This window comes from Festucalex cinctus, chromosome 3 (genome assembly GCF_051991245.1).
Source record: "Festucalex cinctus isolate MCC-2025b chromosome 3, RoL_Fcin_1.0, whole genome shotgun sequence".
NCBI lineage: Eukaryota > Metazoa > Chordata > Actinopteri > Syngnathiformes > Syngnathidae > Festucalex > Festucalex cinctus.
In genome coordinates this window covers 11,732,352-11,758,554 of record NC_135413.1, presented here as the reverse complement: position 1 = coordinate 11,758,554, position 26,203 = coordinate 11,732,352, and the positions used below count along the sequence as shown (strand labels likewise).

Sequence of the window (26,203 nt, the reverse complement as noted above, 5' to 3'; positions counted from 1 at the left end):
GAGAGAGAGAGAGAGAGAGAGAGAGAGAGAGAGAGAGAGAGAGAGAGAGAGAGAGCACCGATTTCAAATACCTACGGCTAAGTTTAACATCACCTTGTCACGTCGAAGCTTAGACTGCCATCTTGTGGCTAAGAATGGTAAAAGGTTTGCCTGTAGCCTGCATACACCAATTTAATTATTGATATACGTATTTCATTTCAATGGAAGTGTAAACGTTGAATCATTTCAAAGCTGTTGTGTATCTCCTGCTTGTGGTAATCCGGAATAGAAAAGACTAAATTTCCCATTGATTACTTAAAATTCATAAACCTCTCAGGGTTCTCCAGCTAAATATTTCTTCTTTATCATTCAACTGGTTTCAAGGGAGCTGTGCTGAAAGTTTGTTTATAGAATATTTAAGCACCACAAATATTCCTTTTCAACTAAATTGCTATTCCCCTGTTAATGTAGTGACACGGCAGCCATCCAACTAAATTGACTATTAAAAGCGTTGTTACCCATTGGTAGTGAGAAAACAATTTTCCATTTTCAATTGCCAGGACAATGTAAATATGGTTAGATTTTTATTATTGTTTCATGTCTGATTTCATTTTAGATTGAATTTAAAATCTATTTTATTATTGTCTTATCTGTACAGTTCTCCTTTGAGCTTCAGAAGTTTCTGCGTCTAATTAATAGTTTAAATGGACTGTAAAGACATTTGCTCTATTTGCTTGTTGGTACTAACACAGATATTTTTGGAAAATAATTTCCAGTTTAATACATTTTGTATGAACTTTATTTTCATTTGCGCCACCATTGTTTGCATCACAAAGCATTGTGGTCAGTGGCATAGAATGTTGCTCGCTCTCTGCCCAGCAAAGCAAAATAGTTGCAAAAATAGCATTGGTGAAAAGGAGTGAAAATGACACAATGCATAGAGTTTTGGATGTCACTTTCAATTAAAGGGGAATACATAATGTGAGGTACGCCTCCATAGGTTTCCTTAAGAAAAAAAAAAAAAAAAAAAGTTAATAGTCCATTGGTTCTTCTCCATTTCTTTCCACACGCTGAATTTGAGGATGCCTGTTTGACTTTGTCCAGCCCAGGTCCTATATGAAAAGCTCAGGCTTGTCGATCGGGTATATGACTGTCGCTGTTACGCCAGAATCTCTTTATGAAGTTAATGTGGAAATACTGTTACTCTATGCTTCTGATGAAGTCTGAGGCAGCGGATGTGCCTTTGTCAAGAGCCTCAATCCCCTCCTTCAGCTTTTGATCCTCCTTCTGCTCTTCCGTCGTCACAGCAGACATCCTGGCCTCCTCCTCAACCGGCAGCAAGTGAAGAAGCTCCTCAAAATCCTCCTTAAACTTGCGTTCTACTTGCTCCCGCTAGACCACCTTGATGTGTGTTGCGTGTTTATTGAACTTGTTTCTTATTTTACAGCAACCTTCTAGTAATTCATTTAAATAATGCAGGTATTCCTGCAATGTCTTTGTGTTTCATGAGTTTCCATGCATGTTTAGACCCTCAAAATCAGCATTTTTCACAAACTTTGCAATTTTGAAATCGGGTCACCCTCCAGAACAACGGGGCAAAAGCATGACCCCTGTAAAATGCATTGGATTTTGGTTTTCCACTGTAGGGGGGTGCAACAGAGCCATTTTGTGTGAGTGTGTGCGACTGGGTGTAATTGTCCATGACAACTTTAAAATATCTAAAAATTTCACAAGGCCTAATAAGCGTGCGGAATTTGGTGCGTTTTTGTGCATGTTTAGACAATCAAAAATACTAATTTTGCAAACATTAATAAAAGTAAATTTAAAAAAACTTTGACAACAGGGAATAATAAAACACATACAAGAGAACTAAAATGGAAAACCATTTATATAATCCTTATTTTCTTCTTTTTTACTCTTCACATGAAGGTGAGGCTCTGCCTCCCCTGATCACGCATCCACACAGTAGATCATACAAAACTCACACTCTTGAACATACATGCATGAAGGCATACATGCAGACGCACATGGAGTCAGTCATCAGGTTCGATGACGCACTGCTCCACAATGTCCCTGAGGTTTGGATTCTCCATGGCGGCTGCCACTCGTTCCTTGTCATTGATCTGTTTATTGACTGGACACAAACACAGAAACATTAGAAAACTCATTTTCAACATAATGGTTTCATTTCTCACCACTTCACCAATAAATGATCAAACTATAAAAGTGAATTCAAATGAATTATATAATGAGATGTAAAAGATGTAAAAGATCAGAAATTAATACATATTTGAATGAACCGATTCTTAGCGAATGTGTTCTAAATTAATACAAGAATTACTCCAGGAAACATGATAACGAAGAAGCTTGGTGAGCAGGATGAAAGACGGAGTACTTCCCGTGCAATACATAAAAATACACGACATTAAATACAGGACATATACTTAAAGGATGTAAAGTGACTTACTGTCCTCTTCAGTTGAGTGTGTTCCTTCACTGATGTAAATCTCCAGCTGACGAGAAACAAGTTAGTCATGTGACTCAGTGACTACATTGGGAATCAGTTTCTACCATCCCACTCCCTAAATAACCATGCAGGGATTTTTACATACAGTAGAGCAGTCCTCATTTATTGTGGGGGTTATTATACCAAGTTATGTGTTGTCTTGCACTCACTTTGTGTTTGAAGGGCAGACATCTTTGCAGCTTGACTTGTAAACACAAACCTGCACACACAAGCAATGAAGAGTCAAGATGACACAAAAGGGGAGGACCGGATGAGGCCAAGAGGAAGAGACTGACCGATGAGTGTGGCCAGGGAGCAGTGCGGGACAGTCGGGGAGAATTTGATGATGATGAGGTACTCGTCGTGGCCGAGCTCCTGGACCTCCACGCACTTTTCTGTCACCACATCCAGCTCCTCCAGCGTGTTGGGCTTCTCTGGGTCTCGGATGGATCTGATCACGTCTGGCTCAAAACATAGTAACTGACTTTTTTGTAGCGCTCATTGCTTATACTTCACAAATGTCATACATTGGTTTTATTAAGTGCAATTACGGAATGTACTATAGCGTCCGTGTGGATGGCTGCCTTTAAGGGTTTAAGGGGTTCATGAGTGACATTGAGAGCTGAAGTTGGTTAGTCTATGGGAGTGTCTTGGCGTTAGTTGTGGCCTATTGCAGTTCCTTGCAAGTGTTATATTTATATTTATGTAAACATCTGAGTGTGCACTGGTGAATGTGGCTCTTTTTGCTCACATGACAGAGCATCAGTACCAGAATTGCTCCTTTTTTTCTTTTCTTTTTTTATTCACTACAGTGGAGGCATATCAGAAGCTCACAATCAAAGGAAAAATAAATAAATAACTAAATTAATTAATTAATTAATTAATAATAATAATAATAATAATAATAACAGAGAAGGCTCGTAAATTTAAAAAAATAAAAACTCATAGGCTAAATTAGGGAACTCAAGTACACTGTATTTCTCCAATAATAGTTCTGAAACCCAGATAATACGTGCAAGTCAAAAATGTTGTTTAATTTTTTTAAAGAAAAAAATGATTGAAATTAGACTACCGAGTCCTAGGTTGTGCGTAGTTGCGTCGGCGACAAGAACAGGCGTTAAAAACAAGAGTTTGGTGTGACTGGCGTCGCTGTCCAATATAGGAAGTGTTTTTTGACTTGATGACCTTTGCGCATTGTACATTAAATGTGATTGGATCGGTAAGGATGATTTTAAATTGATTAAAATTAACCTGCTGATTGACAAAAAAAAAAAAAAAGTCACACTCAGAAAAAAAATCCGACACCAATTTTTAAACCGATGATGACTTTATATGTATTCGTTACATGTTCAAATGATCAGTGTCTCGCTACTTGACCTGTTTATTCACCCACCGTAAACTTCCAGGGCTTTCTCTTCCATTCTTGCCCTCCTCAGAAGATTGCTGGCGTCCAAGTGTAACCGGAGGTGGCGGTTAACAACCACCGTGTGTGATGGTCATGATAACAGGCAGAAACATAAAATGCAGTATGGGGGAGAAAAAAAAGTCACAGCGACTAAACAGGACAGAACGTCAACATTAGACAGCTGTCAACTGTTCTCAGATCAGCTCCAGATAGTAACCGCAGGCTGACATTTTGTTTCTGTCAAAAGCAATCGATGATGCTCGATCGATCGTGCTGGCTGAAATCGACCCATCAGATGATAAAAAAGTTTCCATTTTGGTCGGCTCGGGCTCAAACGTTTCCTCTGACTGCTATTTACATTATATTTTTTTGTTTTATTTCAAAAATTGGATGTATTTTGTTAGCTGCGACGAAGTGTGCGACCAATCAAGCGGTTGTAATGTGACTTTATAACTAATTTATCATCAGCAATAATTCTGTTAATAGTAAATACATGTGAATTTATTTGGTTTACTAGTGAACTACTGAACAACCCACACAATTGTAAATTATTCATCCAACTACCTAAAATGACGATAAAACATACATCCTCATTTGATTAAGTGAGCCTTTGCGTCTTCGTTTTCATTGGTCATACGCAGTCAGCTGACACATGTGACATGTCACGTGACCGGCAGTCCTGCTCGACTGTAGTGTTTACAAAAAAAGACGATGGGAAAGTGTTTCAGGTTTGTGGCTCCATTGGACGCTTTCTTGTGATCTACCGCATGTTGTCCTAAAAGTAGAAGTCTCCTGGGAGAGGAGATGATGGCGGCCCTCGAGGTGGCTCTCTTGCCGGGCAAGCAGCACTGGCGGGAGGTGGGCGATGTCGTCAAGGCTCAGCTCGCCCCCGGCGACGGCACTTTGCTCGGCTGCCTGGAGCTCGATGGAACGCTGGTGTTGTGGGACCCAGCCGACGAGAAAGCTGCTCCGGTCAAGCTGGACGGAAGCTATCAGGAGTGAGTCCGCATTGTTTACTTTGATCGACATAATTATTAAAACGCGACTCAACTTATTAAATTTCAATTGGAAGTGTTCATTCGTGCCTGTTCAAAACTCCTGCTTTCTCAAGTCAGTGTTAACGTATAATCTCAAAAAGGCCATCAGAAATTAGCATCGATGTCATGATTATCCTAAACCAGGGGTGGCCAAACTCTGTCCTCGAGGGCCGGAGTCCTGCAGGTTTTGATGTTTCCCTTCTCCAACACAGCTGATATATGATCAGCTCGTCAGCAAGCTCTGCATAAGCCTGATAACTATCCCGTTGATTGGAATCAGCTGCGTTGGAGCAGGGAAACATCCAAAACCTGCAGGACTCTAGCCCTCGAGGACAGAGTTTGCCCACCACTGTCCTAAACCATCAAATTAACAGCTTTCACATACATGAAGTAGCATCACATCACTTCCGCTTACTGCAACATAACGGTGTAGCTAATTAACATTGTAACCACCCTCACAATGCGTCAATGACATGAAATAACATCCTTAATTTTTATAAATAAACATGTAAAAAGTAATGAGAAACAAACCTCAAAGTCCCTTACAGATTCAAGTACTATAGTTGTCGTATTTGAGGGCCGGTCGATATCGGTAAAATTTCTTATCTCAATATACATGTTAGATATCTCGATAACAATATTACTATAGGTTCAGTGAAAAGTAGCCCACAGGAAGTTTGAATTTGTGTATAACGACACATTGTTTCTTCCTGTAGCTTTACCTGGGAGGAGGCTATGAGCGGTTGCCCTGGAGGAGGCAGATCCACGCGCCTGGTGGCCGTGGGCTCCAACTGTGAGCTGAAAATGTTTGAGGTGGACGCTAACAGAGAAGCAGCGCTTGCTGTGCATCTCACTGGCGAGTGTCCTGCACAGCGCCTCCTGCAGGAGCAGAGTGAGTACTCAGGCAATAGTGATGCTATATTACTTACCAACAAGTTGAGTTACAGAAGGCTTTTTTCCCCCCAGTGTCGGAAAGGTTCCTGATGTTAGTAAGCAATGTAGCAATGGAAAAACTTAGAGTATGCCAACCTTGTCAGTGTGAATGAAGCTCCCAAGTGGAACTTTTGTGCAAATACTTCACATGTCACCAATTGTGTTTTAGGTCAGTGTAGCCCGCAGGTGGCACGCGTGCTGTCGTTCGCGTCAGGTCTCTGCCAAATACTATTGGATTGTGTCTGGCTAATGCGGCTGGAGTGGTTGCCCACGCAGGATGAGGCGCGGGCTCTGAGTTGCTACCGCCTGGGCCCGGTGGATGGCGGCTCTGCGGCTGTCGTCCACTGCTGCATGCGAGAACACTTCGCCTTCACCCTCAGAGATAGCGGACTGATTTGTATCCTCAATTCATGTTTATTTTTTGTGTGTTTTGCGAATGGTGAACATTTTTATAGCAGAATATATGTGCTAGACAATATGCATAAAAATACTTTTCAAAAACAGTTGACCCCTTTCATGGACTTTAAACTAATTTACATTTGTTAAACAACAATTTGACTTATTGAAATACACTTTTTAAAGTATTCTTTACCACCTGTTTTGACTCACTTGCTGTCAAGAAGTGGGAGACTGTCATATCCATATCCAAATAAGAGGCAAAGCGTGCTTTCTTCAAGTGGTTTATTTGTCACTCCAAGTTGTTAACTGACAAAAAAGTCGAAAATTGTGTTTTTAGATAACAAAATGTTTAACCAAACCATATATTAACATTAACTGAATTGTATCCAAGCTTCTTAACTGGCCTATCAGCCATCTACGATGTCACCGATGGCGTCCTCTTGGCCTCTTTAGATGTTCCCACCTACATGAGCGCACGTCTGATAGAGGAGGTGGAGCCGGCGGCTTTGTGGTCACGATTACGCCTCCTAGAGGTATCGGCCGACATGAGCACGGCTGTTGTCGTAACGCACAACAACACTGCTGCTGCCATCGACCTCGACCACTACTTCAGGTACAGGTTTATCTTCATCATCATTATCAGTGTTTTTTTCCCCTCTATTTTCACTATTATTTTACTTTATTATATGTGTTTATTATTTCTAGATTGATATATTTTTGAATATTTATATATTTAGTGTCATGAATGTATGCTTGGAAATGTACTACACTTTTTGACAGAACAGATTCTTTTTGTTAGATTTGTATACTTTTGTATTATTTTTATTTGGATATTTATGATTGTGTGATTTAAAGTATAATTTAGTTTTCGAGCTTAGTATTGAGTATGATCGTTATTATTAATGAATATTTAATACATAATATTTTGATATTAATGTTTTTATTTTGATCACACCTTTTTGACAGAACGCAGATTAACTTTTTTTTTCTTTTAACTTTTACATTTTTATTGATTTATTAATTTATTTATGATCATATTATTTAAAGTATCAATAATTGCTTACATTGTTAATCTGTAAGTATTTTATTAATTTGTTTATACTTTATTTGTATTTATTTATTTATTTATTTATTTATTTTTATATACGGTTTATCTTGAAACCGGTAAAACTCACAGTGTATAATTAACAATTATTATTATTATTGTTGTTATTTTATTTTTCAATTTTTATGTGTGACAACCTATCCATGGCCTCGCTAATGCCGCTTTTCCACCGGACCGGTTGCGCACCGTGTCTGCCTTGCTCGGCCCCGGACGTTTCCATGATTACCACAAAACCGCTTTTTAGAACCATCTCTGGGGGGGTTCTGCAGCATCGGTCGTCTGGGGCCGAGTGGGGCTGTGTCATCACTGTCATCTGATTGGCTGACAGCAAGGCAGCAAGCAACGCCGTGGCACACGCCCATTTCAAATCTAAATATCTTGCTCATCATCATCTTCTTCTTTTTCCAGGAGGAACCCTGATCACCTGCTGTGTCAGACCACGCCCACTGGCCCACCCCTGCGACCCCAGCGACCAATCGATGAGGACAAGGTGACAAGCGCAAACTGCAGCCTGGCCGCGCTGGGACTCAACTTCAATGCTGACAGGTGAACTTCCGCTCTGATTTATCATTATAGTTCAGCACAGTGCTCTAGTGGTTAACATGTCTGCCTTATAGTTCTAAGGTCAGGTTACCATTCTGTGTTCCGGCCTTCCCGTGTTCATGTGGCCCTGTGCTTACATGTTAACATGTTAGCTTTTAATCTCTTTGACTAACCCTGACAATTGACTGCTGACCAGTCAGTTTGTCTAATGTTCCTTGAGACAAATCACACTTGTCATGTAGGTCTTGGGGCGTCCGTCTGGCATCCATGTACAACGCAGCCCAGAAGTCGTCTTTGTCTTCATCGCTCCAACCGGTCGCCAAATCCTGGACCTCGTCACTCCCTCGCCACGGATCTGGCCAGGCTGCGCCCCCGGCCCGCAGCAGAGTCCCTCAGGGGGGCGCGCACATCACCTTAGACGTGCCGGAATCATCCGGCCCGTCTCAGCTGTCCGTCTGCGACTTCTCCGCTATGTTGTCGTTTGCGTCCCCCGGAAACCGGCGGACCACCGTCCTGTGGGACTTTGCAACCGGGAATGTGAGCTACCACCAGGCAGAGGGTCCAGCGGTGGCCGTGGAATTGTGTGGACAGAAACATCATGCTGTGCTCCTCAAGAGTGAGTCGATGGAAATGTACCAGTACGCTCTTTGACCTTACTAGCAAAACAGTTTAGCACACGCGTAGTTTTGCCTCACTTGTAATGTATGCCAAACATTACTGTCACTCTACTAGTGAAGTGAATTGTCCTATTCTGATGTCAAAAGAGTGTACTCGTACATGGACCTTAATTCGGACATCAATTATCTGAAAAAAAAAAAAAAAAAAAAAAAGCTTTGGAATTGATGGTTTCTGTCCTTCCATTGTCCTCCGCAGAGTCTGGAATGTTCCAGGTTTTGTTCTCGGTGTCGCAGCAGGAGCTCCTGAGCAGTTTGATGATGTTTGGCAGCGCGGCCACCGTGGACGCACTTTGTCACCTCAACACATGGGAGCGCTGCTCCATCCCCATTCATTCCCTGAAGGTAGAAGCCGAAGTGGTCCATCTTGTGCAATGTCGGCCGGCGTCATCCATCTTGTGTGTTGTCATCATTGTGCAGGCAGGAGTTAAGAACCGGCAGCTGGACACGGTGGACTTCTATCTGAAAAGCAAAGAGGACCTTCTGAAGACGCACAGTACCTCAAGCTTCACAGAACGTATGACCCGACTCTCAATTAGTCAGACTTCTGACATATATTTGCATACATTATCTTTAACTCATTGACTGCCAGCAGTTTTTAAAGCAGAGTTCCCCATATTAACATAAAATATCCTTTATTAGTCCCACATGATTATTAAATTAAAATTATGCTGCTTTTTTAATGAACATTTTAACAGCTCCTTCCAATAGCGAAAGAATATGGATTGCCTAACATTGTCATGTTGACATTATGTTTTTCCATCCTCACAGGCATCCAGACTGTGTGCCCTGCCTTAGATCTGCTGTGCGCCGCCATCCGGGAATCGAGTAGCGACGCTCAGAGCCGCCAATTCTCGGAGCAGCTGCTCAACGTCACGTTGAACTTCGTCAACGCGCAGATACGCTACATGCTACTGCACATGAGCTGTAAAACGCCACGCACGCACAGCTAGCGCAGTGCTACATTAGCTTTAGCATTGAGTGTGTGTGTGTGTGCGTGTTGTGCAGACGAGGATGAAGACGTGCGCAGCTGCGTGGACATTCTGAACGAGTACCTGGCGGTGCTCAGGACCTTCATGAAGAAATACCCGTGGCCTGCCGACGGCGCCAAAGACCGCAAAGATCGAGCACCTGTGAAGGAGGACAAAGATGAGTGGGAAGAGCTTCCCACAGAGGTTACTCCTCATTTACCTCATTTGCTTTTTTTTTTCAACCAAGAAGTGTGTATCACACTTTGATGTATACCCCTTTCACTGTTTTTTTTTTGTGTGTACCCCTTACACACTGACTAAAAAGCCTTTCCAGTTGGCATGTAAGACTTTTACACTGAGTTATACCGCTTTCAGACAGATGTATAGCCATTTAATTTATACACCTTTCATACGCATTTATACTTGTACGCCTTTCACATTGGCATGTTGGACTTTTACACCTATGAACCTTGTCACACTACTCATTCCTTTTTCATACTAACATGAACTATATGATTTTACACAGACATATATCCCTTTAATAGTGACATATATGACTTCCACACAGGTTTATACCCCTTTTATACTTATTCGGAACCCTTTCACACAGATTTATACCCCTTTCAAGGGGATTCATTCCCCTTTCAGACTGTCTTATACCAGTTACACACCATGATATGCTCCTTTCATACGGACTTATAGCCCTTTCACACCGTTATACACCCCTGTCACACTGTTTAAGACCCTTTTCAGACAGACGTACCCATTTCCTACTGGTTTATACCCCTTTTACACCGTTTACAACTGTCAGGTTGACTCATGCCCACCCCTCTCACACTGACATACTGGTTTTCACTGCTTTTACAGGAAGTCGTCCGCCTGTCCGTGCTGACCAATCAGATCCCCAGAGCCCAGGCGGTGTTTAGGAGGCGGGGCCTTCCTGAGGGGCGTCTTCCGGCGCTGAGGGCGACAGGCTTGCGTCTGGTCTTCTCGTATCTGCAGGGACGAGACCTGCCAAATGCCATCACGCTCCTCACTAACATGGTGTGTGTCTTGACAGGAAGTCTGTTTTAGCTTTGCCTTGAATGACAGCTATCTTGTTTTTTGTTTTTTGTTTTTTCCCAGGGTTTCAATGTGAAGAAGGAACTGCATCGCATCTGCATCTACACACACGACAGGGACCTCAGGGACTTTGTGGTCAGTTGTCTACTTCCTGTCAAGTGCTGATATGCACCCCCTTCACACCAATTTGTCCCCTTTCGCGATTACTTTTACCCCCTTTACACCCCTTTCATTCTACCGTCTAATTTCATTCTGACTTGTACCTATTTCTTACTGACATGTACCCTTTCACAATGACTTACACACCTATTATAATAATTTATATTTCACATTGATTCTTACCCTTTCACACTGACATATATTCATTTCACATTGACTTTTAGCCCTTTCACATTCTCCTATACCATTTCAAACTGACCTGCACTCCTTTTACAATGACATGTACCCTTTCACACCGTCTTAATACCCACCGACCGCCCCGAGACATTTCATTCCTGCCATGTCACATCACGTGTTAATCACATGTTCATCTGTGATGTCATCATCTGGTCATTTTCTTCCTGATTCCTTCTCCATGGTGAGTACCTTAAGCCGTCTGCATCTGTGATTGGCCGCTTCCTAAGGTGGAGGAGCTGCGCAGACGGCGTCACTTTTCTGAAGAGGAACTAGGCAGTGTGGCGTTCATCAAGGAAGCGGCGCATCTGGCCTCTCTACCTCGTTGCCAGTATGCAGACAGTGCATTGGGTAGCAGGTGATCAATCCCGAAATTGAGTGGTTGCCGGCTGCGGTCGCCATAGTAATGTGACATCACCTGTCAATCATCCAGGCCACTACAGCTAATCCTGCACAAGGAGGCGGCGGAAGGTAGAGAGGTCCTCCTGGAGGAAGTGCTGGGACAGGAAAAGTGTGAGCAGGAAGAGGCAGGGCTTTGGCAGGAAGTGCGGCTGGATTGGGTGAAGAACTGGGAGCAGAGCAGCAGGACGGCCATTTTGTTGTCCAGACGCCAGCATGACGGTAGGAGAACATTTGTTGGATTGGCTGGAGCAGCACAGTGGAACAGTGGTTCACACATCTGCCTCACAGTTAACTGGTTCAGTGCTTGAAACTGGGCGCCTGCTTTCCTGTGTGAAATTTGCATGTTAGCGTGTTAGCTTGATTGAAAAATCTGGCCAAAGTTATGAATGCTTTGGCAACCATCCTTTTGTGTAGAAAATGAATCTACCTCCCTGATGTGATGTTTAGAGTTGGACTGGTGTGAATCTGCGGTGCTGTGGGGTTACATGACCTCATTCCACAACCACGCTGCCTTGGTGGCTTGGATGGAGAGCGACGAGGCCCCTGCCGCTGCCCGGTGGCCAACGTTGGCAGCGGAAGTTGTTAACAGCAACACCCGGAGCAGCCGCTTCCTCAGGGAGGAAATCCTGGACGCACTCGCCAGGTGGGGCACGTGTTCACCGACGCCAAGCGGCCAAACATGCTGACGTGTTCTTCCTGCACTCTGAATCCTTTTTCATTTGTTTCTTACCGTAACCTCTTTTAAATACCCCTATATACTCACTCCTGCTCAATTCCTACTAAGTTGTGCCCCTTTCACATATTAATATTGACTTCTACCACTTAAACACTGTCTTTTTGTACCGTTTTCACACTGCCCTGTATCACTCGCGCAGGCGAAGCATATTCATCCCAGACGAGCTGTCCGACTTGGATCAACTTTTGTGGCGCGTGGCTCAGGGTGGCTCTCTGATGTCATCGTCATCGCCTCCACCTTTCCCTCGGCACCTCGGCGTTGACATTCACTCGCGGGTCATCAGTTGGTGTCTGGAGCGCCACCTGCAGTTCCTCCTTTACACCTACCTGGAACACTACAGGTGCACACATCATATTTCAGACCTAATAGGAAGTTCATGCTGGGAAACCCCTCCACAATACCACATAATAAAAAATAATAATTAAGTAATACTAATAAAAAGAAATAACAATCATGACAAATAATGTTGGATTATTTATTATTTGCATAATATAAATAAAGGTAAGCATGTTGTTTGTGGGCAGGTTGACTCCCAGGAACTGTCCTGTGCTGTCCAGTGGAGGACCAACTCATTCGCAGCCGTGGTCAGACATGATGGTGAAAATGCAGGAGATCACCACTAACTTGACAGGTGGGACGCCACATAGACATGCAGTGGTGCCTCGGGGTCAATTCGTGAGCGTGTCCGTAACTCAAAACATTCATATCTTAAATCGAACCTAAGCCTTAGTTAGGCTAACTAAGCCTGTTGCATGAATGATGAAGCCAACAAGAAATATTTAATCATAATTTTAAAATCTGTTTGTTTTTTGTGCAACCATTCAATGTTAGTCCTCCAGACCTAAAAGGACAATGTGCCATTTGGGTGTCGCTTCATTGTCATTTCAGACCCGGCGTTGGTCCACCAGGCCAGTCTGACGTGCGCTCAGGTTCTCCTACCAGGAAGTCCCCCGTCCCTCAGCTCACTTCTGTTGGAGGGTCACAGTCTGCTCGCCCTCGCCACCATCATGTTTGCCCCCGGGGGCATCGACCAGGTCAGCTTTGTGCCCACAACCCCCTTTCACAGTGACATATATCCATTTCACACTAATTTTTACTGTGTGCTCATTTAAAAATGACTTTCTGCGCTCTTTTTACACAGACACATACCCCTTTTCTTTGTACCACTTTCACATTGTCATATACCCCTTTCACCCGGACCTCTACCCCTTTCACAGAGTTGTGGTCTACTTCCTGTTTGGCAGGTGGTGGTCCAGGGTGCAAGTCGGTCCCGGGCGGATTTCTCTTTGGACCCACAGCTGATGAAGATGGCACTGACGGCATACCCCAAACTGAAGGCGGCACTGTTCCCGGCAGGACCACGAGGCCCCGGCCCCTTCACAGACGTATCTGTGTACCACCTTCTACAGGTGAGCCAGGGGGGAAAATTCCATAAAGTTAGGTGTAATGTCAACACAAAACACAAATCAAGACAATTCTTGTCTTACCTGGAGATTTGGGTAAACAAATGTAGTACATCTTTAATAGAGTTAGTGGACATTGTGTTATGGTATGCTCTGTTTTATTACCTCAAACATCTAAATTAGAATAGAGTATAAATCCGACGAAGAATTGCAGATAAGAACTTCTTTATAGTTTTACCACTCCCTCCCACACATTTTATCTTATTAAAGGCATTTTAAATGGTATTTTTTTTTTTTAGCTCCTGTTCTCACTCTCGCTTGCACAGTTGTCCAAGTACCTGTGCATCATCGCGCATGCTGTTTGTTTGTCACTCCTGGTTGAAATTTAATTAAATTGTCATATAAAAGACAAAGATTAGGGAAGACGTTTAATAGATAGATGTAACGATATCCAAACGTCACGATACAATATTATCACGATATGAAGGTCACGATGTGATAATTATCGAGATATTGTTGGGGGGGGGGGGGGGGGGGGGGGCTGGCGGTATTTAAAAAGGATGACTATATTGTACAAAAAAAAAAGAGCTCATACTAAAAAACGCACAATATTGTACTTTTGTACATGACAGCAATGCATATAAACCACCTAAATCTCTAATAACAATATTGAGCCACTTACTTGCTAATGCAAGCACACATTGATCGCTTCACAAGCAAATTAGGTTCCCCTTCATCTGACCATTAGCAGCGATTTTAAATATAGAAGGCCAAAACATCCCCAATGAAAATTAAATTACTAATAAACTAGCCACTAGAGGGTGCTAGAACTGCACAAATGGAAATCAACCTGACTTTTTTTTTTTAACAGATGTGTTCCTTTTATATATTGTGAACATGACGATATTGTGGCAGTTTTAATATCACGATATTGCCCATATAGTTACATCCCTAATAATAGATGGATGGCTATTTAGACACTTAAATGTTCAAGACAACCACATAAGAACAAGTCTGCTAGCTTAATGCTAACATAGAATGTGAAATGCCATGAGCAGGCTAATAGAAATTAGCAATGATGTTAGGGTAGATTTAAACCTTCAAACAACTGCTACTTTAGCACATGGCGCAGAAACTTATACATATAGATCATGCAACAATAATTCTTTGTGACGTGGTAGCAACGACTTTGACTGAAGTTTACTTGGGGTCCTTCCTCTTTTGCTCTTTTTTTTTTTGCTTTAGTGGACCACAGTACTGCCCAGCATGTTATGGAAAATAAAACACCGAAGGATACGAATTTAAATTTGAACTTGACTGTATGCTGTAAAAACCCATTTAAAACGCAATCACCAATCTGGCCAGAATGTGAATGATGAAATCCGATATAATGGTCACAACTTGTCATTTTGTTTGTGCGTTACACCTGTATTTTGGTTGAAATAAAAATTTTGAAATCATCATGTCAGGTGTGGTGTTCGTAACCTCCGAATACTTGTTGCAGGCCCTGCATCCTCTCGACCCAAGCCGACTGTTCGGCTGGCAGGCGGGAAACTCACTGAACTCCTTCGGTGCGTTGATTGACACATACGGTACCCAATCACGCGGCTGCCAGCTGACTTCCTGTCTGCCTTGTTGCTGTAGAAACAACGGAGTTACCTCACTTCTCCAGCCCGCACCTGGTGGACTCCTTCGCCCTGGTAGAGCGGCTGGACTTCCTGTACTACCTGCAACATGGCCGACCGTCCTTCGCCTTTGCCACATTCCTACTGCAGCAGCTGATTGGCTGTCACCATGTCGGACAAATGTGAGGATTGAACCGCACACATGTACAGTCACTGAGGAGATTTTTCTTTGAACTTGTTTTGTGTATTAGTTTGCAACAGGCCCAGCAGCAGGTACACAATTTGGCGGTGCAGAATTTCAATTTGGCGCCGGTGGTGTCGGCCGCAGTTTGCTTCTGCGAGCTTCTCGGCCTCCACAGCCTCCACATTAGAGTCGACGTTAAGGTCCTCAACGCCATCTGGACGCACTGGAAACTCGACCACACACGCTGTGGATACTCACAGCCTTTGGATACTCTGGGTAAATACACACGCACAGGAACCACATGGGCACAGCTTGTATAAACACACACGACATGTCGTCAGTGTTGAAAGGTGTCAAGCTAGTGGAGGCGGAGCCAGGAGCAGCAGAGGAGCTTATTAGCTATCTGGAAGCTGCTGTGATTGACAGCCTGGAAGTCAAAGATGTTAACAGGTGAGCATCTCCATCATCATAATCATCTTCATCATTGTTATCATCATCATCATCATCACGTTAGTTTTGTGTTTCCAGGAGTTCGTGGGAGGCCGCTCAGGATTGGTCGTTGCCAGTGGAGTTTTGCCGTCTCCACGGACTTCCTCTTAGTTGCGTTTATCCCACCCACTGTGCACGTGACGGACACTTCCTCAACTTCCTGTTGTTCGTGCAACTGCATCACTTCACATCGCAGCAGGTGACGCGAGCACAGTGTTTCTACTTCCTGGCTCGTCACTATGCTACTTCCTGTCTCATCATGATTCTACTTCCTGTGTGGTCAGGTTGGTTCCCTGCTGCTCCAGTTTATCCCAGCCCTCCAGGACCATCTTCATATGGCGTTTGGTGAGCTGCAGTTGTGCACTGGGGGGTCCTCGGGGTGCTCGGCTACCCCCCGAGACCTCTTCCAGGTGCTGCTGCAGAGCCAGGAGGAGGCGGAGCCTAGCAGGTACCTGCTGCAGGAGGCGTTAAAGCATCGCAGCCCCTCATTGGCCGTGCTTGCCGCTTGTCAAAAGGTGACTATCAAATTTCACACAGTTAGTGTCAGCCGTGTCACTCAACGTGCATGTGTTGATTGACAGGAGGCGGAGCTTGTGTCGTGCCTGTGCATTTGGCTTCTCACCGTGATCGACGAAGTCACCGCCCATGAAGTCGTCACCAGCCTCTCTGCCACCTCCCAGCTCCACCCGTGGACCCTGCACCACCTGTCAATCATCTGGAGGACCTTCCTGGGCCGGGGCCTGCTCGGACCACAAACACTCTTGCGGGGGTTCCAGCTCTTCATGAAGGTGAAAACCACCACTGTCATACATCCTGATTGTTGCTTATTTCTCTGTGTGTATGCAGGTAGTTAAAAAAAAAATTTCCTCAACATAATAATAATAATAATAATAATAATCATAATAATAATAATAATAATAATAATAATATGTAATTATAGGGGAAAAAAACTTTTCAAAAGAAAAAAAAAAGATTCAATCATTTTCAGAAACAATGACCAGTGTCAACTGTCAACTACTGTATTGATGACGCTTTTGTTGTTGTTGCATTGGTAGGACTGCCCCCTGCTGGATGTGCTCAGCATGTTCCTGCTCTGCTACGACCACAAGAACTTTAACAAAGCCAAAATCAAACTCCAAAACTTCCACACCAGCATCACTAATGTCAGTAAACAACGCACGCGCCTCATCTTCATCATCATCCTTAGCACTCTTCATCACTCTGCTTTTTCATAATCTTCATCTTTCACACATCATCATCACTCTTCGTCTTCCTAACTCTTCATCTTCATCAGTCTACTTCATAATCTTTATCACACATCGTCACTCTTCATTATCCATCTTGATCATCATTCTTCATCACCATCTTTCAGTCTTCTTCACTCCTTATCTTCTTTGTAATCCTTTTCGCTCTTCATCACACAACATCTTTGCCACTCATCTTCACTACCTGATTCTGTTCTTCTTTTTTGTTCTGTCGTTCAGCTGAGCGTCAGCGGTGAGCCACCTCCTGGTGGTGTGCCGCTGCAGTGGTTGTGTAGCGAGGCCTGGTTTTTGATCTTGCTCTTGTGTCAGCGTATGAACTCACACTTTGAGCTGCGACGCCTCCTGCAGGTCTTGGCAGACGGCGACATGATGAGCAAGGACAGCGGTGAGAATCAAGTCAAAACAGAAATTATGAGGGGGAGCCTGTGAAAATATTGTGTGAAATGTATTTATATGTCTGTAGGTCCAGACTTCAGGAAGCTGAGTCAGCTGAGTGACCTGCTGCAGGGTTCAGGAGTGTGCGTGTCTCCCAGGTTGCTGCAGTGTAATTCGTCCTCTCTCCAGCAGGAGGAGTTCCAGGCCACCGTTGACGCTCTGCAGGCCAATGGTTTCTATGAACAAGCAAGAAGCGTCGCAACGCTAGCACAGCTTCCTGTACAACGCCTTCTCATGTGTCAGGTGGTAACCTCATGCTTGCACTTCCTCTCTACTCACGTTGCTACTTCCTGTGCCATCATGATTCTACTTCCTTGTCTGTACTTCGTGTGGTGCCATGTTTCTTCTTCCTGCCATCTCACATTTTTAATTACTGTTATACGCTTCTACTTCCTGCCTTGCCACGATTCTTCTCCATGTTTTGACATGTTTCTACTTTCTGCTTTGTCATGTTTCTACTTTGGCTTGCCATGATTTTAGTTCTTATTTTGACATGTTTCTACTTCCTGTCTTGCCATGATTCTACTTCCTGCTTTCACATGATTCTGCTTCCTATTTTGACATGTTTCTACTTCCTGCCTTGCCATGATTCTACTTCCTGTTTTGACATGTTTCTACGCTCAGCATTTATGAGTACACCCCCTTCGAAAAATGTAAGGATTTTATTTAATATCTCAGTAAACATAAGAACAATTCCAAAAATTTGACAAAAATGTTTTCTGTAGAATATGAGCTTAACTCACAACATGAAAGTAAGGTTGTAATAGAATGCATAGATTACAAAATCTTCAGTTTAATCAAATCAACTAATGCAAAAAATTAATGCATCCCACAACAAAAACGCCAACATTTAGTAGTACTTTTTTTTTTTACCTCCATGGCTGTTATGGAAAGCAACTTGTCTGCTAGGCCTGGAATTAACAAGTTGTCAGTCTTTTTTTCACAGGGTCTACTTATTTGTGAAAAATGTACTTTAATACATTTAATTTAAAAGCTACTTTTTTTGTGGGTACCAGTACTACAAATTAACCAATCTCGTTTCAATCAATGGCCTACATTTGTGAGAGTTTTGTAGTATAGTATCTCATTGAAAATCTTAATTCTGACAAGAAACTAAAGGTGTTCTTACAAACCTGTTGGGGTGTACTCATTTATGCTGAGCACTGTACATCCGGCCTTAACATATTTCTACTTCCTGTTTACGGTAATCATGTTTCTACTTTCTTCCTTGCGTGTTTATTCTTCCTCCCTTGCTTCTATTTCTACTACTTCTTTGTTTCTACTTCCTGTTGTGCCATGTTTCTACTTCATACGTGTATCTGTATGTTATTTTTTGTTATAAAACTCTTCCGTTCTTGTCTGCCCATGAAGCTGATCCAGGAGCTGGAGCTTCAGCGTTCCAAGCGTCAGTGGTCCCGGCTGGAAAGTCGCGTGTGCTTTTGGAGGAAGTGTCACCAGCAGCTCGAGGATGAGCACGTGAATCCCGATTCGGCTTCCCGCTTCTTCCTGTCTCAGGCAGACTCCGCGCTGGCCGAGTCGGCGGCGGCCACCGTGTTTCAGTCGGAGCTGCTGGCGGTACGAGAAGGCTGCCTGCTGCTCGCCGGCGCCGCCCGCTGGCTGTCACTGCACAGCCCGGTTCCCGTGGAGCAGATCGAGAACTTGGAGAAGAAGCTTTGGGTGGGCCGTGTCCGACAGCATGCCCTGGTGGTCGCCATCCAGAGGGAGAGCGTCTTCAACCTCCTTCCACCAGACGTCAACACGTACGACACCCTCATGAAGGACTTCTCATTCTGCAACATTCCCGAGCTCCGCACGGACACGCTCCTCAGCCTAGAAGGGCTTCCCGGTCCGGCGGAGGAACATCTGGACGTTGATCCGCTCCTCGAGCCAACAGAGAAGAAGACGCTGGCGATGCTGCTGGACTCTGCGTTGGACGCAGGAAGCGTCCACGAAGTCAGCCGTGCCTGTCGATACTTCTCGTTGTATCATCCCGATCTGTGGCTGCTGCTGCGCTGCCGAGGCCTGGCGTCCGGAGAACTTACACCACAAACACCGGACGAGCCTGACGTAACACCCAGGAGGCTCCTGCATGACTGTGAGGAACACACCCTCTGGAACTAGTTTTCTTTACCATCTTTTACCAATTTTCATGAGATATAATAACTAGTTTTAATGTGTTTAGCACTATCTATAACCAGTTATCATTAGTTGTTGACTGTCTGAAATTCTTTTTCATAAGTTGTTGACCACCTGTAACTAGTTGTAATAACAAATTTTTACAGGTTTCTGACCATCCACAACTAGTTTTCATGAGTTGATGACCATTTGCAACTAGTTATTAGTTGTCAACGATTTGCAACTATTTTTTTTTTTTAGTTGGTTAACACCCCTAACTAGTTTTCAATAGATGTTGACAACCTGCAACTAGTTTTTATAACTAATTTTCACAGGTTTCTGACCATGAACAAATAGTTTTCATAGGTTTAGGACCATCGGCAATTAGTTTTCACGAGATGAGCATTTGCAACTAGTTATTATCATTAGTTGTCGACCACCTGCAATTTTTTTAGTGGCCACCCCTAACTAATTTTCAATAGTTGTTGTTGACCACCTGTAACTAGTTGTAATAACTATTTTTTATGTTTCTGATCATCCACAACTAGTTTTCACGAGTTGATGACCATTTGCAACTAGATATTAGTTGTCGACTACCTGCAACTATTTTTTAATTTATTTTTTGGGTGACCACCCCTAACTAGTTTTCAGTAGTTGTCGACCACCTGCCACTAGTTTTTATAACTAATTTTCACAGGTTTCTGACCATGCACAATTAGTTTTCACAGGTTTAGGACCATCTGCAACTAGTTTTCATAAGTTGACCATTTGCAAGTAGTTATTATCATTACTTGTCAACCACCTGCAACATTTTTTTTTAGTTGGTAACCACTAGTAACTAGTTTTCAATAGTTGTTGACCACCTGTTACTAGTTTTTAGAACTAATTTTCACATGTTTCTGACCATAAGTTTACAACTATCTGCAAATAGTTATCATTAGTTGCCGACCACCTACAACTTATTTATTTCCAATTAAGAACACCAGGCAGTTTTGCGTTAGCAGGTGTGTGAGGGTCAGCCAAGGACTATAATTTGTTGACCATTGTCCAGGCCCATCTAATTCAGGTGTGTCGTTCGGTGTGCTTGTCATGTTAGCATTATCGTTAGGTGATCGGTATATCAAAATGTGTTTTTGGTTTGTCAGCGCCGTCTGTGAGCAGTTTGTCGTCCTTCGTGCTGCTTCCTCCTCTTGCTGAAGATGACGTCGCCGTCCAGTTGCAGAAACTGGCCGAGCGGTGTCGCCATGGCAACAACTACTGCAAACAAGTCCTCAGCCTCTACCAGCTCTCTAAGGTAGTTGCCATCGGCATGCATCTGTCAATCGATCAATCAATTGGGTGTCCTTTTGGGGGGATGCTCTTGTTCATGTGGGAAATGTGCCTAGATGGCAATCTGACCTGTCAGTCACAAGACAACAAGGCCGCTTTGATATTTGCATGTGCGGTTGACAGGAGCTGCAGTGTCCCTTCAGCCAAATGAGCAGCGAGGATCCCGGCTGCATTCTCGAGAAATTATTGCTGTGCGATCATCCTGAACGCTTCCGGAACGCTCAGATGTTCATCCGGGCTCAAAGCTTCTCTGCCGACGTCGTAGCCGAGTTGGTGGCGGCCACATTGGTGCGCGCCAAACAAGAGCACGCTCACCAGATGCAAACTGGTAGGAGGAGTGCGAGTGACGGCCGCATTTGCGACACCCGCGCGGTTCTCTACATACATATTTAACACGCTGTGTTTGTATGTGCGTGTGCAGAGAGGCAAGTGATCCGACCGTCGGAGGGTCGGGACTCGCTGGTCCAGCTGATCACTTTGTGTGAGGATCCTAACCTGGTGGGACTCAAAGTTCTGGAGAAGCTGAAGAGCGTACCACTCCGGGAGCTCAGCTGCAGTAGGCATATATGTACACACTTAACATGTAGATACACACACATACACGTCGATTTATACACCCATACATACGTACTTGTGTCCCAGTCACTCATATTGTTGTTTTTGTGTAGTTGTGGAGTTGTTAATCGTGGCCCACGACTGCTTCAGCCTGACGTGCAACATGGAAGGAATCGTCCGGGTCCTGCAGGCCGCTCGACATTTAAGCCACGCCTACTTGGCCCCCGGCGAGCATTACGGACTCTTGGTGAGCGGTGACATCACTTCCTGTCCAAGTACACCTTGAACTCATCTCAGAAGCTTGATTGTCCAACTGATGTTTTAGACATTGAACACACCACAGATGCTGGAGTTTCCAACAGTCTGTGTAGACATTGAAATAACCGCTCAAGTCCCATTCTTCCGCTGCCTTAGAAGTTGATGAATGAACTGCATTCAAATTAATTAGCAGCGGTGCGTTCAGGTGCGTTTGCTGACGGGAATCGGCAGATACAACGAGATGACGTACGTGTTCGACCTGTTGCATCAGAACCACCGCTTTGAGATGCTGCTCAGGAAGAAAATGGACATGGACAGAGGACAGGTAGACCTCAGCACCCACACACTCGCATTGTTCTGATGCGTCACCTGACCTGGGTTCGGCCCCCCTTTCAGAGCTCGAGCCTCAAGACTGCGCTGTTGGACTACATCAAGCGCTGCCTGCCCGCCGACAGCGAGAAGCACAACATGGTGGCGTTGTGTTTCAGCATGAGGCGCGAGATCGGCGAGAACCACGAGATGGCCGCCAGGACGCAGCTCAAGATCATCCAGTCTCAGGCCTGGGGTGAGAAGTTGATGACTACGATAAACCGCCTCTCGTTTGGCGGCGGTTCCAGATCAAAACCTGTGTTGAAGTTGTTGGCTACCCATGACTTGATTTTCAAGTAGCCAACCATCTGCAACTAGTTTCTATGCGTTGACAGCCATCTGCGAAATAAGTTTTATATGAATAAGCACAAAAAAATATGCAATTACTGTACTTCCTGTATGAGTCCTGCAGGGGGCGTGTTTGCTGACTTGTGTGGTTGTTGTCTCAGCAGTGTCCTCACCAGAGCTCAAAAGTTCTCTGCTCAAAGTTTTGTCTCTGCTCAAGGACGCCGCAGAGAGTTTCTCCAAGGTCATCTCACCTCGCCATCGCCAACTTCCCGTCTGCCTGACAGCCATGTTAACCGTGTATGCGTGTGTGTGACAGGACTCGTGCGTGAACCAGGCGAGTCGCTGCGTGCGGTTGGCCAAGCTGGTCACGCTTCAGCTGCACTTTCTCAATCAAGGTTCCGCCCTTCGGTTGGTCAACCTGCAGCCTGCTGAAATGATGGACGCAGCCATGGCGCTGCCCAGATGCTACCAGGTGGGTGACCGCCATCATGATGTCATGTGTATCATGCCATGGGGCGTTGATGAAGATGATGGCTTAATGATGATGAAACACATTTGAGGTGTTGGTGTTGTTGGAGGCATACGGCTACAGTCCAGACTGGGCGGAGCTTGTGTACCAGAAGGCGGTCCTTAACGCCGATTTCGCTTACCTGGATGAGCTGAAGAGACTCCGCCCACTGACCTCTGGGCTCTTTGAGGACATTTTTAAGAAGTGAGTCGTCACATCCTATAGTTTCACCCCAATGCCCAATTTTTTTGTATTGCTATGAATTTTACTTTTGCCTAATCAACTTCCTGCTTTGCAATGTTTTAAACTTCCTGTTACTTGTTTAGACATGTTTCTTCCTCATGCCTTGTTTTTCTTTTTCCTGCCTTGGTGTTTCTACTTCCTGTTGAGTAATGTTTCTACTTCCTGGTTAGTCATAGTTGTACTATTTTTTTCCCCTTTGCTTTCATTATTAATTCAAAAACCAACATCCAATTCAAACTGAGTACACAAAACAGAACCGTGCTGTTGAACAAACCACAAGGAAAAAAAAAAAAAAAAAACACTTAAAAAAACAAAAAACAAAAGGTCTAATCAGACAGTAACTTATTTGCCATGTTCCTCTTTCCTGTTCAGTCAATTTCTACTTCCTGTCTTACCATATTTCTACTTCCTGTTCAGTCAATTTCTACTTCCTGTCTTGCCATACTTCTACTTTCTGTTCAGTCATGTTGTTGGAATAATGCTTCATTCGAGGATGGTCCGAAGTCGGAAATATCCGAGTTGAAACTTCCCAGTTCCGACCTCAAAGCGTTCGAGGTGAAAGTAAACAATCAAAATGGCGGATAGTGATAAATTGTTTTGTATTTTGGTCCTCAAAACTCAATTTGACCTCTAGAAAACTTACCTTTTTGCAATTTTGCGTCATTTATTGTTTTAATCTTATTTCATAAGCATTTCATACAGTTAAGTAGTTTACCGTATAATTTCATGCAGGGATATAGCGGCAATACTGTCACATAGGTTGCGTTATGTGACGTTATGGCGAATATTTATGAATGAAGAAAGCTATCTAACGGGCTGTTCAGTCCCTGTACGACGGTTGCCAGAGTCTGGTCCACATTGCCGGCAGTAAGTCGGATTCGTTTCCAGTAAGGGTTGGACTCCGCCAAGGTTGCCCTTTGTCACCGATTCTGTTCATAACCTTTATGGACAGAATTTCTCGGAGCAGCCGAGGAGTTGAGGGGTTCCGGTTTGGTGCCCTCAGCATTGCATCTCTGCTCTTTGCAGATGATGTGGCGCTGTTGGCTTCATCAAGCCGGGATCTCCAACTCTCACTAGAGCGGTTCGCAGCCGAGTGTGAAGCAGTTGGGTTGAAGATCAGCACCTCCAAATCCAAGGCCATGGTCCTTTGTCGTAAAAGGGTGGCGTGTCCTCTCCGGGTCAGGGATGAGATCCTGCCCCAAGTGGAGGACTTCAAGTATCTTGGGGTCTTGTACACGAGTGACGGCAGGATGGAGCGGGAGATCGACAGGTGGATCGGTGCAGCGTCTGCAGTGATGCGGACTCTGTATCGGTCCGTCGTGGTGAAGAAAGAGCTGAGCCAAAAGGCAAATCTCTTGATTTACCGGTCGATCTACGTTCCTACCCTCACCTATGGTCACGAGCTGTGGGTCGTGACCGAAAGAACAAGATCCCGGATACAAGAGGCCGAAATGAGTTTCCTCCGCAGGGTGTCCGGGCTCTCCCTCAGAGAGAGGGTGAGAAGCTCGGTCATCCGGGAGGGACTCAGAGTCGAGCTGCTGCTCCTCCGCGTTGAGAGGAGCCAGCTGAGGTGGCTCGGGCATCTGGTTCGGATGCCTCCTGCACGCCTCCCTGGGGAGGTGTTCCGGGCATGTCCCACCGGCGGGAGGCCCCGGGGACGACCCAGGACACGCTGGAGAGACTATGTCTCTCGGCTGGCCTGGGAACGCCTTGGGATCCCGCCGGAGAAGCTGGTTGAAGTGGCTGGGGAGAGGGAAGTCTGGGTTTCCCTCCTAAGGCTGCTACCCCGCGACCCGACCTCAGCTAAGCGGTAGTAAATGGATGGATGAATGGAAAGCTATCTACTTTTATACTCGAGTAAATTGTGTTTTGCCATTCAGAGTGACGTCACATTGTAGTCGGTGAAGTCGGGGTCCTTTTTTTCTTCTGACCTCGCAAGTGGAATTTCCGAGTTCAAGGGGGTGTTCCCGTACACGCTTCCTGGTTTGAATTCAGAAAAGTCCGACTTCCGACCATCCTCAAATGCAGCATAAGGCAAGGCAGGAAGACTAGTGTACATGGTGTTAATGTCATCATTCGCTTGCGCTTCAGGCTGGACGGCGCCCCCAGTGGTGTAATGGCAAACGTGCGTCGCCTGCTGACGTACTGCGACGACATCTATTTGCGCTACCGCCTGGCATACCAACGACAACTCGACGATGTGACCAAGATGCTGCTGCAGGACGCAGCCGCCTCCAGCTACCTCAACGACGCCATCGGCGCACACTGACGCACCGATATGTAACACAGACGCCAGAACAAGGGCATAATAGCGTTCCATGACAATGCTCATAATTCTAAATCACTTGTATGTCAAAATTTCACCATAGAAATGTTCCAGTCCCAAAAAATAAGTTTTGTAAAGTGTTTTTAAATGGAAAAAATAGCTTTGTACGTTATTGTACTGTATAAAGGCATACAGTAGTAACATAAGAAAAAAAATGTAAAGAAACAGCTATTTTTCCTTAATTGCTACTTTTTTTTCCACTTCACTTTCAATGAACTCAATCCTCTGTTTTTTGCCATTTTTGTCCCACTTTCCTCACTTTCAGTAGCCTCTGCTTGGAGAATGGAGAAAAAGATTTTGTTGGTTTGTTATGATTATATTTGTATTATTGGTAATGTTTTATATATGTTGTGTAAAGTGCCTTGTTACACTTATAGCTGTTGCGGAAGCACTATATAAAGTTGAGTTGAATTATATGATATTACATTATTGTCAAATGATACACTGTGATGTCATGCTATGATGTTCGTGTAGTTTTATATATTATGACATCATATCCAATGATATCATGCTATACAATACTGTGCACCACTCAATGCAAAGTTGTGTCTTTTAAATAAATTTGCACATGGCTCTAAATGCTGAGTCACTCCAAAATCAGGTGTCGTCTTCTTTGGGCGTGTTGCAGGGTGTTGAGAACATCATCATCATCTCAGGTGTCAAATG

At 44.3% G+C, this 26,203-nt stretch overlaps 2 protein-coding genes across 4 annotated transcripts; one reads left to right on the top strand and one right to left on the bottom strand.

Annotated features, from left to right (window-relative positions):
- Positions 1-1,849: 1,849 nt before the first annotated feature.
- Positions 1,850-4,137, bottom strand: ciao2a (cytosolic iron-sulfur assembly component 2A). Its single transcript, XM_077515841.1, has 5 exons — positions 3,879-4,137; positions 2,782-2,946; positions 2,656-2,705; positions 2,447-2,492; positions 1,850-2,113 (listed from the first exon to the last, which is right to left on the bottom strand). Exons 1-5 carry the CDS (start codon positions 3,904-3,906, stop codon positions 2,013-2,015), a joined length of 390 nt encoding a protein of 129 aa, XP_077371967.1. The 5' UTR covers positions 3,907-4,137; the 3' UTR covers positions 1,850-2,012.
- Positions 4,138-4,537: 400 nt separating this feature from the next.
- Positions 4,538-26,134, top strand: spg11 (SPG11 vesicle trafficking associated, spatacsin). 3 transcript variants are annotated; one of them, XM_077515838.1, is made up of 40 exons: positions 4,538-4,888; positions 5,644-5,819; positions 6,030-6,257; positions 6,671-6,872; positions 7,773-7,910; positions 8,150-8,523; positions 8,781-8,926; positions 9,002-9,098; positions 9,353-9,508; positions 9,590-9,756; positions 10,420-10,596; positions 10,678-10,749; positions 11,238-11,365; positions 11,441-11,628; positions 11,857-12,052; positions 12,285-12,485; positions 12,670-12,776; positions 13,034-13,179; positions 13,390-13,554; positions 15,053-15,119; positions 15,193-15,355; positions 15,425-15,633; positions 15,699-15,807; positions 15,886-16,045; positions 16,131-16,361; positions 16,428-16,634; positions 16,902-17,009; positions 17,331-17,496; positions 17,575-17,789; positions 18,918-19,641; positions 20,807-20,955; positions 21,114-21,318; positions 21,412-21,546; positions 21,659-21,792; positions 22,009-22,128; positions 22,200-22,368; positions 22,622-22,701; positions 22,777-22,932; positions 23,021-23,172; positions 25,303-26,134. In XM_077515838.1, the coding sequence occupies exons 1-40, from the start codon at positions 4,695-4,697 to the stop codon at positions 25,478-25,480; spliced, it is 7,095 nt and encodes a 2,364-aa protein (XP_077371964.1). In that variant the 5' UTR covers positions 4,538-4,694; the 3' UTR covers positions 25,481-26,134. The 3 variants fall into 3 exon arrangements, with proteins under 3 accessions (XP_077371964.1, XP_077371965.1, XP_077371966.1); XM_077515839.1 differs by having other exon boundaries at positions 4,539-4,888; positions 22,625-22,701; XM_077515840.1 differs by lacking the exon at positions 6,030-6,257 and having other exon boundaries at positions 4,539-4,888; positions 6,713-6,872.
- The last annotated feature ends 69 nt before the right edge of the window (positions 26,135-26,203 follow it).